The 19,908-nt window shown below is 39.1% G+C and overlaps 1 protein-coding gene across 5 annotated transcripts in view; it reads left to right on the top strand.

Moving 5' to 3' along the window:
• Positions 1 to 19,908, top strand: part of SEMA5A (semaphorin 5A) — a 341,199-nt gene that overhangs the window by 112,559 nt on the left and 208,732 nt on the right. For all 5 annotated transcript variants that reach the window (XM_030041900.2, XM_030041903.2, XM_030041902.2 and 2 more), the window contains one exon: positions 12,896 to 12,995. In XM_030041900.2, coding sequence (XP_029897760.1) covers positions 12,896 to 12,995 — 100 coding nt within the window. The remainder of the gene's footprint in view (positions 1 to 12,895; positions 12,996 to 19,908) is intronic.

Genomic DNA, 19,908 nt, shown 5'->3' with positions numbered 1-19,908 from the left:
TTTCTTAAATAAACTTCCAGAGATACTTTGTGCTTATTCGACAGACTGGGTAGAAGTTGAGAAGTGCAGTCAGTACTTCTTCAAAATGATTATTTTTTTTTTTTCACATGCTTTCTTTCCTGCTTCCCTTTTGCGGCACTGCTTGTTTGCTATTGCCAAGACTATAGGACATTGAATAGCAGATGATTTTGTTTGCGTGGCTGAACATGGTAGATACTTGTTACATGGCAATTTGTCACATTCAGGTGAGACCACACTTTGGCTTGTCATAAGCTTGTCTTTCCACTTACAGTGCACACTTCAGGTTTTGTTCTGAAGGCTTTATGGACAAAGAAATGCAGTTCTTGTCTACTGTTTCCGAGAATTAGGACCTCACCATTTTACAACTACCTCTACAGTAAATCGACTAAAGCAGTTGTTAATAATGACAGATACCTTGGGTTTGACATTGCCCTTTAGAACAAAAATAATTTCTATGAAGAGAAGTGCTGTTCTGTTGTTTGTGGGGTTGTGGTTTTTTCTTTTCTTTTTCTTGCTTGTCGTTTTCTTTTTTTGGCTTGGGGGGCATCTTTTTGTTTTTGTGGTGGGGGAGCAGAGGAGGTGGGGAGTATGTTCCTCTTTGAAGTCCTGGCTCCAAGCTCTTACCAAGATTAGTGTCAGGTTTTACCCCGTACACCCTTTGTGTTACGATATGACTTGTTTTGTTGGTTTTTGTATTTTTTGCATTAAGTATCTTCAGACCTGAAAGTATTTTATGAGCTATAGCCTTGGGCAGAATTGATAGAATCAAGAAATTGTATTATGCTAAACCATTGTAAATAAAGAAGTTTAGTACGTTCATATGCCAACATAAATAAGAATGCGTCATTGCAAGATGGTCAGTTCTAGAAAGAAGGTCTTGCTAATTGCAACATGGGTATTTCCCACAAAAATAACAGCATTGTTTTAACTGTCAAGTGTGTTACGCGGTCAGTCTGTCCCTCTGCGTCACAGTCAGGAAGACAGGCAGCGGCAGCGTGGGGGCCAGAGCTGGTAACTGGAAGAGGGAGCTGCCCTCGCTGGGAAGAGCATCACGGCTCTGTGCTGGTTGAGGGGTGAAGTTACTGGGTTTTGACTGGCAGAACCTCCCCAGGGCAAAATAAATCTTTCACCAGCGTAGGAAGGGCACGTGGAGCAAGGAGTATTTCCACACATCAAGACACAGCTGAGCTTCATGGCACAGTTTTCACAGCTCAGAAAAAGTCCTTATTATAGCAGTGTGTTCATCTCTGCCTATCCTGCTGAATGAGTCCCTACCCTGAAGTGTGGATCAGCTGACCTGCAAAGTCATTTACAGTGTAAATTGGGTGAAAGTCTCTCTTCCTTCATCCTCCTTCGTTCACTGATATTTTTTTCTTTCTCCTCAGAATTCTCACACCCTTCTTATAATGTTTTTTATTTTAAATCTCTTGTGTTGATTAGCTTTCTGTATTTTCTTCCCCCTTTTCTGCTCTTAAATTATATGTTTCAGGTTTAGACCATTCCTCATTTTTAGAGATTGGATTGAGACATAATATTAAGACTTGATTGATAATACCACTGCTGTCTACAGCAGACTCCTTATACCTTTTTTTCTGGGCCATCTTGAACTAGCAGCTGATGCAAACAGGATATTAGAACAGAAGGAACATAAGTCCAGTGCAGGATAATAATTCTTGTGTTTCCCTGAGGTTTTCTCTCGCCCTTTGTCTTCTCCCTGGTGTATTCCCATCATTCTTCTGGTCTTTCCCTCTATGCCCTCTATTTAAATCTTATGTAACATAGTCTTTCTATACATATGCTGTTCCCCAGGCTTCCCTGTCTCTTAAAGCCTGTGAGCTTAGCCTCGCTGTTTTCTCATTATGGTACTGTTGGTCCAGAACATTCCCTGAAAATTTTTTGGAAACTCTCTGGATCTTTGCTTCGGCACCTTTCATTAGCACTGCACTGCCTATGTTTTTATGTTGTATACCTTCTTGTGCCTCCTTACCTGAACATTATCCCATCGCTATTTTAATCTGCTTCTGATCTGATGACAGGCTTCTGGTCACCTTTCATCTTAAAACTATTGGATTTGTTGTTTGGGGTTTTTTGTTTGTTTGTTTGTTTGTTTTGGGTTTTTTTGTTTGTTTTGTTTGTTTTGTTTTTTCCCCTAACTTGGCAGTTTGTATGTGTTTCAGGTTTCTGGCCTGGATGCCTCCTCCTTTCCTGAATATATGTGTGTGTGTTTAGATGTAAGAATCTTGAGTTAAAGTGATACAACCTGTAAACCATTCCATCACGTGTAGCCTGCTATAGTAAATTGATTTTAGTAGTTTCCAGTGATCCCTCAGATCTCTTTGCTTCCTGTCTAAGCGCCTTCTTCTAATGCATGTTAAGCTATTTACTGATACACAGAAGACTCATCCTAGCTGTGAAATGTGGTGGAGGTGATTCCATGGTTGCCCTTACAAGCACAACACCTGAACTCTGTCTTGTCGTTCTCCAGGTGCCCCCCTTTGGAAATTCTTTGTTATGTTTGTTTTCTTTTGTAAGCATCCACTGCCCTGAGCTTCTATCTGTTGTACAGCCAGGTGTATACACAATTCAGGAAGAGCGGGGTTGCTAAATCTGCTTCTGACAGCTTCCAGAAAACAAAGTTTAATGATTATTAGGACAGCAGTTTCCCACAGCTGAGATAGTGGAGCATCTAAACAGCGAGAGGGCAGACTGCAGTCCCTACTGTGTTTCTACAGCAGTGGGTTTGAGTTTATGTCAAGGTGATGTCATTCAGGCTGATACTTATGAGTATTCCATTATAAAATAATGAGAACCGATGTATGCGATGACGAAAGGGAGTAAGAATGACAGTTGAAAGCAATCCACAAGTAGACAAATATGAGTCTGTATTGCATTTAAATGCATCATGGGGGAAACCCTAGAACTAAGCCTCCCAAACTCAGATGCTTCAGTTTTGGCTCTTCCCTTCTCCTTTTTCCTTAATTTTTATTTGTTTCTTCATGGTAGTCTGCTGTCATGATATTTTCATGGCTCCTAATTTGAACAATTAGTAAAGATTGGTAGGCCTTTTGCTTTAAAGCTAACCAGGATTTGGAAATGCTGTTTCAACTCTTGGGTTACTTGACAGTCACTTTACATTTGTTGTTCAAAGTACTGTGCACAAGATCAGGCAACTGAAAATTTTTAAGCACAGTTCTTGGCAACTTAAACAGTTGTTAAGTATACTTAGTTATTATTTTTAAATATAATGCTATCCTCAAATGACTGATACTGTATAATTTAAAAATACTATAACATCAGGTATGCCATGTTTGAAGTTACGGGTTTGTTTCCTTAGAAGTGGGAAGGGTATGGTTAATGAGATCTCTTCCAGCTGCCTAGCGTAACTTTTTGCAAAGTAGGTTTTACTGTTTTTTGTCTGGTGTTTTTTTTTTTTTTTTTTTTTTTTTTTTTTTTTTTTTTTTTTTTTTTTTTTTTTTTGTTTGTTTGGTTTTTTTGTTTTTTTTTTTTTTCTTCTGGAATGATCTGGGGCTCTAGTTTCATGCTGTTTCTGTGTATGAGAGAAAAAAAAACCTCAAAGGGACTGTAATTGTATATCATGGCTGATACCTTGTCACTGCATAATTTCTGTAGAACTCACAAGTGATTCTGAGTACATAAAAACTGTGCTTGTAGCACTGAAACCGCTTTCATCTAGGTGGGGGTTCAATCTTTTTTCCCTTACACCTTCTTGTATTTGTATGCAGTGTGTGTGTTTGAACAGTGAAGCATAAACAATTCAAAACCCTTGTTCAGAAAAATAAGAAATAAGTAGTCATTGCAGCAGATGTTACTGTCTCTTCCCTGAGGGCACAGACAGTCAGAACCCAAATTCCCTTTAATTATCCCAGTAATAGACATATGCACACACATAAGAATGCCGAAATATGTACTTCTAGCTGGGGAAGCTCTGGCAGGACAAAGAAAACAGGAGTGCAGGCTGGATTTTAGACCTTGAGACTTTGGAGGTTAAAGCAGAGCGTAAAAGCAGGTCAGGGAAGCAGGGCAGGGCAGTAGCTGTGACTGCACCTGCCCTGCCTGGAGAGCAGTAGGCAAATCGCGGAGGCAGTGACTTTGTGCCTGATGAGGGAGCCAAGGACAGGCGTGAGGAGTTGGGTAGAAGGAAGGAAGTTTACAGTAGGCTTAAGCAAGAAGTTCAAATTCACTCATTTAAAGTCAAGAAACATACATTTTAAGTATGCTTCATTTTCTGTTTTTCCCATTAATAACAAATAAATTACTTATAGCCCTGCCTCATTACCTCCAAGATTGTTCTGAACCTGTAATAGTTGTTTAAAAAATGAAGGCCCAATAAGCAGGTGTTGAACTTTCTGAAAAATATCAAGAGGTTTATGGTCTTGGGATTTGTTTTATTACAGATGATTTAAAGTGGAGAGGAACTTGGGGACCTGTCAGAGCTTCTAGATAAGGCTAGAGCTACATTTTTTTTTTTCTTGGCATCTGCAGTTCTCTTTGTAAGGAACAGCAAGCTTCAGGACTGTGTTAAATTGCGTTGGATAGTAGAAGGAAGGCAACTTCCTTGTTTGTGATCTAAAGAGACCTCCAGAATACCGAATCTTGAAAGGGAGCTGTAGTCTTGAGGTTGGTTTTGTCTCTTTGTTCGGTTTTTTTTTTTTTTTTTTTTTTTTTTTTTTTTTTGTGGTTTGTTTTTTTTTTGGTTTTGGGTTTGGTTTTTTTTTTTTTTTTATCCCTCCCTATAAGCAAAGATGAGCTCTGAACTGCAGATGGAGATCTGACACATTTTCTTGTTTCCAAAGGGGAACCAAATGTAGTGTGGTAAGACTTAAAAGAGGAATCTTTTAGTTTGTGGTTGCTGATTTAATCATGCTGGGCAAAGTTGTAACTCCATCTTTTCTTTTACAGAGGATTGGATTGCATTAGCTAACCCTGCCTAAACAATTGTTTTTATTTTTTTTCTTGGTGGGAAGAAATGTTTTATTTTCTTCTATCTTCCTGGATCCCTATTTTAGAAACTGTACAGTTTTTACTGTCTAATTACTGTCTAATTACCAGAATGCCTATATTCTTCAATGTATTATCTAGATTAAAAAAAAATTCTTAATTTTTGTAAGAAATATTTTTAATTTTCAATTTTATTAAAAATTAGGGATTAGCTACTATAAATACATATTCTTTTGTTTCCTAGTTATGATGTCCACATACTCTTAATTCTGTATTACTAAAGTCCGCAGTGTACACAGCCCTGGTATAAATATGTTCTGTATGGTAAGGACTACACGCAATGTCTTCTTCATTAAAATGCAATACTGAGTATTGTAACAGACCTATCTGTCCTAATCCTTTCATTTTACAGAGAAGCATGAAATGGTGTCCACTGATGCCATCTCTTTGTTGTTGAACTAGTACTTTTCTCTGCATATGTTGCATCCGGTCTGCTTCTGGTATACGCCATTTAGATTATTAGAGCCTTTCGGTAGCAAAGACTGTTAGAACTGTTACTTCCATGACCCTCCTTAGCTTTGACATCTGGATGTTTGTACCATATATATGAAAAAGTGGACGTGCCAACTATGTTCTAATCACAGCAACAGGTTGACCAGGAATTTCACTGGGGCTTTGGGCTGGGATTGACTTGGCTTTTCCATTTTTCTAGAACAGATTTGTCTCCTTCTGTAAGGTTTCAATGTTAGAGAGTTGCTTTTTTCTTGTTTGTCCATTTGACTAAGGTTCTTAGTGCATTAGTTTGTCCTTCTGGTACACTAATAATTACAGAAAAGGCACCTTCCTGGCCTCTCATTCATCCTGGTGGAGTATATATGTGCTTGGCCTCTAAGGGTCAGATTACTTGGGTATTTTCTTGCTCCTTATACGTGACTTCAACTCTGGAACTAAAATGCAATGCTGGTACTACCTTTAAGCTCCATGATTGTAAGGAGCATTAATAATTACTTTCTCTGTCTCTGAAATGCGTGCTGAAGAAGGACAGCATTAGGAGCCATGGAGAAAGGGTTAATGAATGCCCAGAGTGTTGACCTGAGTCTGTAACTATATTGAGTGCTCTTGGCTTTGCATCCTCCGGGAAGCCTGCAGGCACAGCCTAGGCAACAGGCACTCTGCAGCATCTCCCCGTGGGCTTTTCCCCAAACCTCCCGTGGAAGAGAGCTCCGTGGCATGGGCAAGGCACAGCCACCTCAGGGATACAGTTCTGCAAGACAGCCTGCCTAAGCAGTCGGGATCATAAAGCTAAGGAGGTATATAGTCCTGGAAGCAGATCTGCCAACATACCGTTGCATATAGAAAGCATATGTCTGGAATTACAGGTGTTGGAAAAGCAGCCTGTAACAGGCAGGCCTTCTCTGCTTTGCACTGAGCTGCTGTCTTCAAAGTGCTCAGCTTCTACCATGGGCCTTATGGAAGAATAGCAAGTAGCAAGGCAGATGTTCGTGCTCAGATGTTGAAAGGAGAGTAATTAGCATATTGGTTTTGCTGGGGTACTTCTAGCTCCTAGAATGAGTCTTTTCTCTAAGAGAAATGGAAAAATCTTTGCTGTGCTTACTGTAATTGTTACATGAGTTTTTTGGTTTTTGATTTGCTTGTGTTGTCTTTGCTTGTCTTTCTCAAAATAAGTGGCACTTTTAAAGGTTTCATGGTTAATGCATCCGACAGGAATATACCCATTGGGAAAAGCCTGTTCTGGCCTGTTTTGCAACAGTGCTAGGCTAGGATAGAGGAAGGATTTGGTCCAAAGTAAGTACAAATATGTAAAGAATGACTTGCATTTGTGTGGGTTTAAGCACTAGGTACCAGAAATAGAACCACCATAGCTGCGGTGGGCTTCTCGGCACGGCAGCCGTAGTTTGTTCAGGTGTAGCACAGGTTTCTCTCCCCTGTACAACGACAACCGGACAAGCCCTGATGCCTGAGCTAGCAGTCTGTTTGCAGCTGTGTTTTCAGAAGCTCATCTGAGGAAAAAAAACCACCTGTATGTGGTATCTCATATTGTCACTTACACATGTTTGTAACTATAGCTGCTTTCTTCCTGTTATTTACTACTCTTTTCTTTTTTAAAAACCTTATTGGTCAAAATTATTTAAAACATGGAGTCATTGTACACGAATGCTGAGCAACACATGCCTTGAATAAGACCTAGAAAAATAAGTTATGTTGTTGACAACCTAAGCCTCAGCCCCTTTCGGATAAGCAGGGGTGAATTGTGATTCGTTTTGGAAGCAGTACAGTCGTTCTTTGGCTGAACTGTCATGATGGAGTCCTCTTTTTTTTGTTGGAACCTGTGGAATTGTATTTGCACTTATTTCCTTTCTTTGCTCGAGCTGTGGTACCTTTTTTCCTTTCATCTGCAGCGAGTCAATGACCTACCAGCAAGGGTGTGTTTAATGCGTTTCTGTGAGGAGAGAATACAGTGAAAGAGCTAGAAAAGACTGGTGAGTGGAAATGTAAGAAAAAAAAGTATAGACAAAAGTGAATTCTAAAAGATGCAACAGGCTCTGGCATGCCATTTTTCTTCTCTTTTTTTTTTTTTTTTTTTTTTTTTTTTTCAAACACAGAGAAGTGCTTGTTTTCCTGAAGTTGTTCTGAGTGAATCTATTATTCATAGATATATTTATATTATAATGTGAATTTTAAAATGAGCGCTTAACAATCACACTGAATTGGTAGCAATGATGCGCAGAAATTCCTGATGAAGATCTTGTTTTTCTCAGTCCTAGTTTTAAAACAGCTAGGGACAATGGAGCTCTGAAGCGTCACAGCAGAGTGTTTACAAGTGCACCTAACTGTGTCCTTAAAGAGCAAATGTTGCACATAAATCCTGAAACGAGGCTCGCTGAACAAGTGAAGAGGTGGATCGCCACTTGCCAGCCATGACACCTCGTTTCATAGGTTCCCCTGGGGTTACTGGGGCTGGCACCAGGGCAGCGGGGGTGATGTAAGAGCGTCAACGTGGCACATCACTGCGGAGACTTCTGACTTGTCCCGCTGCCTTTGAAGAGGATAGTAATGTAACTTGAGTATCACAGGAAGAGAAGAGCTAAGTTAGGCTAAAATCATTATGCAGCTTCAAGAAGATGGGGATTATTTTATCATCCTTGGATTAGATACATTTAATTATGAAATAACTTTAGCATGAGGTAGTATATTTTAATTTTCTTATGATAAGATTAGTGAATTTGTCGTACCGATGCCACCCAGAGACTTCTGTTAATATTGCAAATCTGCTAGTTTTCAACTGTGGTGGTATTATTATTATTATTATTATTATTATCATTATTAGTATTATTATTTTGCTACTAGAATTTCTTCAAGAAGGTGGTACTGCGCATATGTTTAACTTTGTGCTTACTATTTTGAAAAAGGACACCGTGGCATGAGGTGTCACATACATACACGCAGCAATAGACACTACTGAAATTTTTAATATCTATGTTAATTTTTTAATGAAATCAGGAGGTCTTTATTGTCTTTGTTATTTACCATGAAAGATCACTTCTGAATTCAGTTCTAAACATACCACTTTATTCCTTATTAGTCATTTCTCAATTTATTTTACTGTTTACTGTAGCTCTACTTTGAAGGGCTAAATAATGAAATTTAGGTTAGAGAGAACTTCACTATTTCATTTGTGATGAACCGTAGAGCTCAGCCCTTAGCAAGTAGTTGGACAATGTAAACCAAACAAGCTATGGCCTGTTGGGCAGATACTAAATTTAAAGTAAAACTGAGACAGATTTTGGGACTTACATTTTTTGTATGAGTATCTAACATCTTCCTGCCCAGCTTTGATTGTTAACCTCCTTTGTCTTTAAAGCTCTTTAGGAGACTCCCTGGACCTTTCCTAGGAGCTGAAGGGACTTTGGTGCATTTGCTTTGCCACAGGTTTGTGAGCCATGACAAACTTTGTTTCCTGTTAAATCTAAGCTATTTAAAAAAACAAAAACAAAAACAAAAAACCAAAAAAAAACCAAAAACAAAAAAACCAAACCAAAACCCAAAACCCCTGGGAAAACCCACAGCATGTGAAAGAGAGCTGTAGCTTTCTCAGAATCCAGCTTTTTCAATATCCATTTTTTAGTTCCATGGGAAAACACGCATATTCTTTCAGGAATGTTTCTGAGTTACAAGGTCTGCAGATGTCAGTCCTGTAATAGCAATTAAAAAAAACACAAACCAACCTTTTTTTGCTAACGGTAAGTATGTCTTGAATATACTGAAAGGACCCAGCGTGTGTTGGAGTCCACCTGTTGTCATGTCTGTATGTATACCAAGATATAGTTTTCTGTGGGTAGCTTTGAGACTGATGTCTGCAGAACAGTAAACACGCATACTTACTTTTAAAGGGGGGGAACAATCCAGGTTGAAAGTGTGTCTGAATAAGTGTTTTCAGTATCAGGAGTAACAAGAGAGAAGTCACTAAAGAGCTAGGTGTTTTACTGTGCTGCACGTGAACTGAGGGCAGAGGAAAGGGAGGGAATGCTGGGAAGGGGAGGGTTGGAACTGGAAAGGGGAGGGATGTTGCTGTTTGTCACCTGGGATCAGCAGGCTGTATGATTAGGTTATGTGTCAGCAGGCCAGCTTAATTAACTTACACCTGTATTTATAGTACTGCTGTAGTACACAAAATCTATAGCTGTGTTGTTTTGTAAAGCTTGTCATGTTGCATCTACATCAAAACTATTAATAAAGTGAAATTCTAATTGTCTGCTACTTTACCATGAGTTTTTAAGTTGAAGAAAAATAATTCATAGATCTTTAATAGCTCGTTATGCATTTTTGACTCTAAGGAGATAACTTGTAACAGAACTGAAAGGTCTTGTTTCACCTAAGGCTTTTCAGCTAGATTTTGCTCATTAGATGAAAATAAATCTAATTATTCTGTTGATGTGGTTATGTAAATTTTCTGTAGTGTAACTCAAAGCAGAATTTCACCAATAAGCTTTTACTTCTACATGGTTTTGTTTGATTGTCTTTTTTGTTTGTTTTCTTTGTTGGTGGTGTTTTTTGGTTTTTGGTTTTTTTTTTTTTTTCTCTTACAGAAGTATCACAAAGTTGTAGCTTTATCCCATAAAGGCTTATTCTTGTGTGACACATGATGCCACTGTGACACACGAGATACAGTTTCAGAGTGTTTGCTGAAAAAAACCCCAGCCCTAGCTGGCATTTGCTCTTCCTGACCTTATTCCCTCAAGCAAGAACACTGCTGAATGCAACAAAGGCAGGATAAAATAATTTATATTTTGGAGGGACAGAGGGGAATCGGGTTTCAGAAAGATTTCTTAGCAAGTCCTTATTCTCTTCTTGTTCTCTAGCCTGGCTTGCCATGCCCTGCCTGGCCCCTGCCCCCTTGCTCCAAACCTGGAAATGGTCTCAATCACCTGCTTGCTGTATTTCGAAGCTTTATTGTGCCTTGCTGAGCCAGCGGGACAAGTGGAAGAGAATTGTGTCCTTGAATCTCAGTCTTCCCTGTAGTCTTCTGGCACTGCAATACCTCTGCGTACTGAAATGTCCCTGGCCTACCCATGCTACGGAGAGCTACTGCTTTCCTCATTTTACAGGAGACCAAGGGTCTTACTTGTCCTACTGAAGTACTCCCTTTCTCGGCTGCTTGCCTTGTCTCTCTTTCAGAGACTGCTGTTTCCGCAGTGGGTCTGGCTTTACCCGTGTGCAGATCTGCTGCTGAGCCACTGGCATTTTTCAGCTCTGCTTATTTGCACGCAACAATACAAATTTGAATGTTAATACATTGATAGCCCGAGTTGTACTTTGGCAGTTTAGGAGTAGACTTGTGTGTGATTCTGCAAGATTGTATGTCGGAGGCAGAAACCTCTGGGTGCAAGCAGAGGCAGAGGGAGAGCCCAGGGAGCCGTGGCTGCTGTCTTGAAGAATGCCAATTCCCTGTATGCGTGAGGCGGCACTTCCCATGGCTCGTGCAACCATGTGGAAGGCGAACGTAGCAGCCAAGGGACTAAACCCGTGTCCTGGGTTGTCCTTCCAGCCCCTCTTGCAGCCTCTGCCCACTGGCTTGGTTGGACTCCCAGCCTGGGTGCTCTGTTCCGTCTTTAAAGCCCCGATTTTTTCCATAGGATATCTGTGCTGTGGTTCTGTCAGTTATTCCTCAGTATTATGATTTTGTCTGAATTTCTGCTACTTTATAAAATGGTTTTACATCCATTTCTGTCCTAGTCACAGTGCTTGGTACAAGGAAGAGTAGCCTCTCTGCATCTCTCAGAACTGAGAGCCATTTCTGGTTGGGAGTGCGTGTGTGTGTATGTGTGTATTTCTTCTGTGAAGACCACGTGCATATTCTGTGTCCATGTGGGCAATGTCTGAGGGAATTTATGGAGATTTTAGATACATTGGCTGATGAATTGATAAACAAAGTTTTATTTGGCTTTCTTTTTCTTTTTTTTTTTCTTTTTTTTTCTTTTTTTTTTTTTTTCTTCAGTAAGTGAGATTCTTCAAGACTTGCATCTGGATTTCCTTATCTTCATGTCCTACCTAATATCTCAACTTTTTAGAGCTTTGCAATTGATTTTCATACAAAATGCATGACTGAAAAGTTAAGGTTGCAAAATCAAGTACAAAAAAGTTAAGAAATGTCTCCTTTGGGCTTACCTGTGTAGCCTTATATATATAAATATAAATAGAACAATAAGTATGTATAAGGCTACATAGGCCTATAACATATATATGTGTGTGTGTGTGTATTTTTTTTTTTTTTTCCTCCTACAGAATCCTGCTAGGTTCTATGCACAGCATCTGCAGTAGTAGCTGATGGCAGCTGTAATCATAGTTATCTAATATGCGGCCCCATCCCCTTTCCTGCCCAGTGTTCCGACCCTTATTTGAGAACCTATCCAATGCAGATGGAATCAACAGTGAATTTAGCTACAAGTTCTGCAGAACATGTACAAACTGCCATTACAGGCCTGAAATTGCCCAGATGCATAGAAGCTGTCATTAAAAATGCAGAAGTTAGTTTTCTGACACCCAAGTGATTCTACTGCACGGTTCCATCTGTTTTGCCAAAGTATATGATGCTACAGCTTCTGCACAGTGCGTTTAATGGTTCTCTGCAATGGCTGAACACGTTTTGACACAGAATAACATTTTTCTCCTGGGCCCTCTCCTTAGCAATGGATGACCTACTTGTACTAAAACTTTAACATTTAAATTAGGAACAAATCATTCTGAAACAGGCACCAGACATGGATTATTTCAACCCAGACATTTGCAAAAGGAAAAATATGCTCACGAGTGAAGAAAAGAGCTTAGAATGGGTTTTGGCAACCTGAGCTGCAACTGGTGATACCAGTATCAAAAATTACACTGCCACAGCATTCTCGGGGGGGGGTGGTGGTGGTGGTGTTGACTCTGTATTCTAAATGGTCATGACAATGTGCTCACCTTTGGTCTTTCTATTGACTATTTCACAACTGTAGTCTTCAAATAGACAGTTCCGTGGCCAGCTGTGTCGTACATACATAGCCTTCTTCACCTTTCATATATGTTTCAGACCACTGCTTTGTGACTACATTAAAAAAAAAAAAAAACAACCAAAAAAACCCCAACACCAAGAAAAATGCTTCAATATCTTGAGAATTGGGAGAGAAACTCTAGAGAATGAGGCTTTTATACAACTGCACTTTCTTTGAAGAACCATTTATATTGTTATAGTGATTTTACATTATGTGGTATAGTGGTAAAAGTCTCCCATGTTTCCTTAGAGGACCATACTGAGAAAACTTGCAGCCCCACAATATCTGCAAATGTAATGTTGGCTACCTGATGTACTGCAACTATGACATTTACAGTAACAGTTGTATTTCTTGATTGTTTTTAGAAATTGCCCCTTGGTTACATGTGTTCAGAGCAGAAGATGCTGTGGACTTCTCACAGTTAACGTTTGACCCAGGACAAAAAGAGCTTATTGCTGGAGCAAGGTGAGAAATCTATTTTCTTTTCGTGTTACATCAGACTGGATTTTGTTCTTTGTTGTTAAGTAATATTGAGCCAAATTCTAACATCAGCTTGCACTTGTGTGACACCCCTACCTTCCAGACCCACTAAACTGAACATTATGTATGTTTATTTCTCTTATTCCTGACCCAAGTTAAAAGATGGACTGCCTACTATCAAGGATCCTAATAGCTTACACTATTCTCATTTTTAAGAGGACTGTCCTGCAGTACTCTCAAACTTTGGATGCATACAGTAGAACAGGCAGATGCTGTGTGACAATGTGACAAAAGTTACCATAGCATAAAACTTATGATGATCCCAAATTTGGCTACACAGTACTGCTCTTTGTGCTTGGATGATTCTAATAATTATTCACTACAATGCCAGGAACGATCTGTTAAAGACTGCAGAATTAGTGGTAAAGTCAGTGATAATCATAATTTTTGCACAGTAGGACAGTACTTTGCAAGCTGTGATGAAGTGACACTGTCTTAGGTGTCAACATCGAAGCAGTGACAGTCCTCGAACACCATTTTTTTCTTCTTTTAGCATATGAAAGATAGTAAAACATTTTGGTTGGCAAAAAAATTTAACTGTCTAAACTTATTATTTAAATCTGCCTTCTGAATATATTTTACTTTGAACTAACAAAGTTCTAGTCACTTCATTTTTCTGTTAGTTTTAGCATTGGAATATACTTCTGTTTCCTAATTTATTTCTTAGTTGAAAATGAGGTTCAAAATACAGAGTCATAAAGTGCACTGCAAGAAATTTTTTTTTACCATGTGCCAGTGGAAGTTGCTTATCTATAGGGACAAAACTCTCTGAGTGTGGAGATACAGATATGTCTCTGGCCCACCTGAAGTGGGATATCCTGTGCACTCATGTTGATTTTTCTATTCTGTAAGCTGCCAAATGAAATGAGGCATGAGCCTGACAGCTGGCGCTGTTCTGTAAAGACAGCCAGCGTAAGTCAGAGAGCTGTCTGAGACTCTCCTCAGTCCCATGGAATTTTGTGTTGGATCGACGCACACTGTATAGATCTCCATAACTGATGAAGAAAATTCCCCCCCGCCCCCAGCCTTTTTTCCCTCTCTGCTGTTCCTCTGGGCTCCAAATCTCAGCAAAGAATATGCTGGTTTAAACTTGTGCTTTTGATGAAGCCTTTTGAATCACTATGGGATAAGCTTTGGATGAGTTTGTTGAATGGTCAGAGACTACGAAAAAATGCCAGCTGCCAATTTTGCCTTTTGCAAAAGACTCAATACAGTAAAAGCAATAGCATTAATTTGGTTTCTCCATAAGTTAATACTTCTTCAGAGCTTCATATCTCTTGTTGTGCCTAAAGTTGCAAAATTAGAAATATGTTTTTAAAAGCACAACAGAAATCTTGGTTCTCCATGGTCCAGTATAGTTGGCTGTTATTTGTTCACAGAATTTATTGGATTTTTCCTTTCCTTATTCTGCATTTCCATTTTAAATTCTAAGCTTTTCCACAGTGCTGTTGTGTTTGGCCATGGAGACCTCACTTTAGAATGACTGCGCTTGCCAGCAGGTTTCTCTAATTGTACATATTATTGATATTGGTATGTCCTTTTCACTACACATTTTTCTCTTCTTGAAGCATTGTGCCAGACTATGTGGTGAAAGTCATTGTATGTCATGGAGTCATAGACTCAGAGACTAGCAACCCATTGTCAGGGTGCTGTAGTCCCAAAAATGCAAGTGTTGGTCTTACTGATTATGCACCTTTTGTGTGTAGTCCCTGCTACCGTGTAGAATGAATCCGTTTGCTGTGAATATGATGTCGAGTTTTCTGCTTGTTTGCAGGAGTGGAGTTTGCAGCCTTTCATAGTCTCAACTGGCTGCACTGATGGTTTTTTTTTCTTAACGCACTGTTTATAGTTACCTTTCACTCAGGGCCATCTGAACAGAGCATTAATATTACTATACTTGTGCTATGGCCTGTGGATAAAATTTTAGTACAAGTTTCTTACACATTCGCCTCACAGGATTCACATATCTGAAGAGCCGTTAGAAGAATTCATTTTCTGTCCTAAGCCACAAATGTGCTCTCATAAAGACAGTGAAGAGAATGCACTGTTAATTCCTCCTCCCTCGTGATATATCTTTTGATATACAGTTATTTCTCTTACAATATTCCAACAATTTTTTTTTTTTAATTATGTTCTTGTACTAACACTTCTGGACTGAAAAACTAATAACTATGTGCAATGTGATTTCAGTAAGATCTGAACAGTTAAAAGTTCCTGTTCAGTTGTGAAAATGGTAATCCGTAGCCCTCCAACATGGTTTTCCCTTCTGTACCCAATCGATGGTAGAGAAAGGAAATGTGTGATGTGGCATGTGGCAAAGCTACAAATAAACTTAGATTACTCTATTTACACTGCCAAGAGAAGTGTTCCCATTATGATTTACTTGTCCAGTATCCAAACAAAACCAGGGGGTGATGCTTGCACCTCTTGGTTTCTGCTTTAGTAATGCGGTTTTCTTCTAAACCAGAGGAATGATTTTCACAGCCAGGAGCTGTGTCCTGGCTCACCTTAAGTTTATAATGGATTTTTTTCACCTTCGTGGAGTTTAGTGAACTGTTCCTCCAAATTTCATTGTCTTAGAAACCAAACAAAATAGTGTTGTGAAAATTTGACACTATTGGAAATTCTTAAATCCCTTTTCCATCACTGATATTCACTGCAGGTGATTCTTTTCCATTTTTTAAGTTCTACAGACTCTGAAGAGGTTCATGACTTGTTTGTCTTAATAAGCAAGGTAACAAAGATCCCAGCTGGGATCCAGACTGGATTGCCATTAGGAGCTGCCAGTGTCATCCAGCTACGTAAAAAGACAGATATGATCCCACGATGCCTGAAAAGGTGTCTCCTGTAGTGACAGAGAACTATTGATATCATTGCACAACGTCCTTGGGAGACTTTAAACTGTAGTAGTGTGTATTATTCTGTTTATATATGCTTAAACAAGGTTAACCTAAATGAGGAAGAGATGTAGGGAAGGGCTGCTAGAAGGCAAATGAAGCAGGAATTGTAGTGCAGGAAAACAAAGGCTGAGCGGGTGCACAGCACCTGCCTGTAAATCCATCAGCAGGTACATCTAGGGAAGGAAACAGCTGTATAAACTACACAGTACTGTCGGCAGAAAACCAGTCTGAGTTGGCCATGGGTAATTTAGTCAAGAAACAATGAGTTTTGTCACCTTTTACCAGTACGAACAAAACAAGAACAGAAATATTTTTAAGACAGAGCTTTCTACGTATATGAAAGGGACATTAATGTATACATTTGCCATAGCAGGCAATGACCAGGAAGGTAATTACTAGTCCTGTATTGCTAAGATTAGTCTTGCTTGTCCAGTTTGGGAAATAAAGCTGGTCTTCTGATGTCTGCGGGCATTCTGTAGTTGCTGTGCAAAAATAGGGTTTTTACAATTTTACCTACCCTCCCCCCGCCCCTGCAGGTTGTCTTCCAGTCCTTGTGAGAAGTCTCTGGTTGATATTTTATTTTGTTCTGCAAAATGTCCAGTTACCCTATAGGTCTTGAGTTGATTAATTCAGAGTCTGCTAGCCCTATTTCAGTTTCTTTACACCATCTTCAGTGATCTACGAATATTACTACTCCAATACTAGCACACACCTTCACTTTAATCATCCAGCCCACCTTGGCACTGGTATTTCACTTGTGCTGAGGAGTTGCCTAAGATTTGGAGCCCCCCCCTTTCCCTCTCCCACCACCCCCTTAGGGAGAGAGGCTGCTGATCCCAATGAAGTTTGGTTTTGGCTCAGTCTGGCTTCTTCCCAGAGTGTGCACACTCATGTTTTTCTGAATGCAATAGAAACAAGTAACTGCAGTCTGTTTTGTTGTTCGCTTTTCAAATTCCTCACAAATCCTGTACCTCAACTGTGGGGAGTGTCTATTTTTTAGGTCACACTCATACGTGTTTTCTACCGTGAGGTCCGATGCTTTTTGGTAGCGACTGCTTTAGTTTCTGAATATTGCCATACAGTACAGGTTCAATTATACCTTCTGTTTTAATTGTAAAAGGAGCTAGCACAACTTTCAAGTTTAACGAGGCTTGCACTTGTCTCTGTGTCAGAGTCACCTGACAATCATTACGCCTTCCAGTGTAAAGGTCTGCTTAATAACCTATACTGGATCTGAAGTGTAAGTGCTGTAGTACTTTTGTTTTAAAACAGTGTCATTTGGTTTTCTGTCAATCTGCTGTGCAAAAGGAGATATATGGGTACCATTGGCGAGGGCTTCAGAGGGAGAGGAATATCTTCTAAAATGACTGATGAGTTAGCCTGGATCTCAGTAGCAACCTACAGTTGCCCCGCTTGCCTGGGACATCTTTGCACAAATTGTCTGCGTAGAAAAATTCATTTAGATAGCTTTGAGAAATGGGAAGTGGGGTTGAGGGGGTGGGGACAGACAGGGGAAAAGGCAAAGGGAGAAATTTATCTTGCCTGACTTTGATCAAACAGCCCAAAGTGCATAGTGAAGACAAGCGAAGATTAGAGTTCTATTTATGAGGCTGAATTAAGAGAAGAATGATTTTTATTATGGTTGCTGGGTGTTAAAATTTGCATTTGAAGAATGTGACAGATTTTTCAGTATTATGTCAATTGGGTCTAGATTTAATTTAAAAGAAACTTTTTTTCTTAATAGGTATGTGCTAAATTGTATGAGATTATACATTATGTAAAATGGAAAAAAAAAGAAAATAGATTAATGAGAAACACTCTACAGAGAAAATTCAGTATAGGTATAAACCAGTCATTAGTACATTATGAAGACTATTGGCTTTTGACACAGGGCAATGTAGCTATGTTCCCATGAAACTGCATCTTTAAAATTTGCCCCAGGCGTTGTTCTTTTAACATCACATATGACCTGGCAGATAAAAATAAATGAGTTCTCTTGCAATCTGAAACCTTCTAGGGAATTCATTTGTTTTCTTCAAAAAAAACCCATATGGCAGGGCAGAATTTACTTTTATAATTAAGTGGCATCAGCGAAGGATTACTCTCAGGACATTAACTCCTCAGTAAGCTCAAGGAAATGAGAGACTGCTTGTTTATCTTATTCTGATAAATCCTGATAAAATATTCTGGTGAATATTTTTCTGTGTGTTATTTAGTGGACTGACTTAGCATCTAATCAAATATGATAATGATTTCTGTATTTTGAAATGCCAGTACGCATGGAGATTCGTAGATTTCCCCAAGAACAACCTTGCCTTCTTTTCCTATGTGGAAGTGCTTTGCCATATGTCCTGCAGCATTTTCTTTGTTTCTGTCTTGGAAAGGTCAATTGAGGGGGGGAAAGACCAGCTCAGGGGAAGGATACAGCAGTGTCTGAATTGCCCTGGCAAATTGTGCATTGCCTTTTTTCACCTCGTTGCTTGACGATGCGCTAAACACTTACCAGTCCTAGTTTCTATAAATCAAAAATTGTTAAAAGTGTTCCAGCCATTTTGATAAAACGAGAGTCAGCTAGAAGCATGTCTCAAACCCAGTAGGGTCAAGGCAAAAATGTTGGCAATCAAAATAATTAGTTACATTTTCCTTTTAATCCATTCTTTTCTCTCTTTTTTTTTTTTTTTTGTGACTTTTTAAATATTTTTTTTCTTAATGGTTTTATTAAGATCATGCAAGAAGAATTATGTCAGAAGAAACTTGTTTATTTAAAGGAAAAATGAAGTAATCCTCCTCTTCCCAAGCCTCTTGTGCTTGAAATGATGAACTGGTAGGAGCCTAGCTGGAGTTCATTCTTAAGACATGGTAATTTAATTTTTAAAATTCAAGTTGGACTAGTTCAGCTATACTTCAAAATTATGTAGTTACTTATCAGAAATGGGTCTCAAAGCTATTCAACTTTTTTTTTAATTGGATAATATATATTTAGACATATCTTACATTATTTTTTACACAGAGCTTCCTAATAACAGTGGCTTTCTCCTGTATGTTCTCCTGCAAGTTAATTAAACTTGCTTTGAGGATTATAAGTTGCTTTGAGGTGGCTTATTGCCTCAGTCACTCCTTATCTCGCTGATGAAGGACTGTAACAGTATGCCTTTTCACTTAATTAGATGTGTGTTTGGGAACGTTAATTTGAACCATTACCACTACTTGCCATAATAACAGAAAGGCAAATTAAAGGATTCATTAACAGTGGTTTAAGAATCTCTAATAAAGGAATAAATAACTTTACAGGTTTGCTTCTTGCTGTTGTCTGCTCCCAGCAGGAGAATCTGAGAGCTGCTTCTTAATGAGATGCTCTGAGCACTACATATTGGGAGAATATACAGGCAACAGGACTTAGTGCTATATTCTTTGAACATCCATCAGGGTTTTACTGCTCATTTAACACTTGGTTCAGGGTAATCAATGTCTGTCCTTCCACTGATTGATCTGATCTAATCTAAGGTATGGCTTAATGTTAAAACTAAGAGAAATTATCATCCTACTGCAGCAGAAAGAGGAAGGTCTTTCTCCCCCTACTGCTTCTCTTTCCTACCTTGCTAATGGGTTCCTAAATATTTTTAAAAGCTAATGCTTTGTACCTCTCCTGCTCATGCCTTGTTCCACTATGCAATTTTCTCCTCCTTTGCACCACCTCTGGTAATAGTCTGGTTGCAGAGTAACACCAGTCAATTCACTAACCCCACAAAAATTACTTGTTTTCTTGTGCTGATTTAATGTCTTGCCATTTTAATTAGTGGAACTAAAATGATGCATCAGAGGAGAAGCCCTGGAGTTGACTCAGGGTAAGATGAAAAGAGAAATGGCAGGAGTAAATGGAACTTCTTTGGCAGAGAACACTGCTATTTCAGTGTAAGCCACCTTTAGAAATTACATCA

Source organism: Aquila chrysaetos, chromosome 18 (genome assembly GCF_900496995.4).
Source record: "Aquila chrysaetos chrysaetos chromosome 18, bAquChr1.4, whole genome shotgun sequence".
Classification (NCBI taxonomy): Eukaryota; Metazoa; Chordata; class Aves; order Accipitriformes; family Accipitridae; genus Aquila; species Aquila chrysaetos.
The sequence above is the reverse complement of the archived record's forward strand: the minus strand, read 5'-3'. Positions and strand labels throughout refer to the sequence as shown.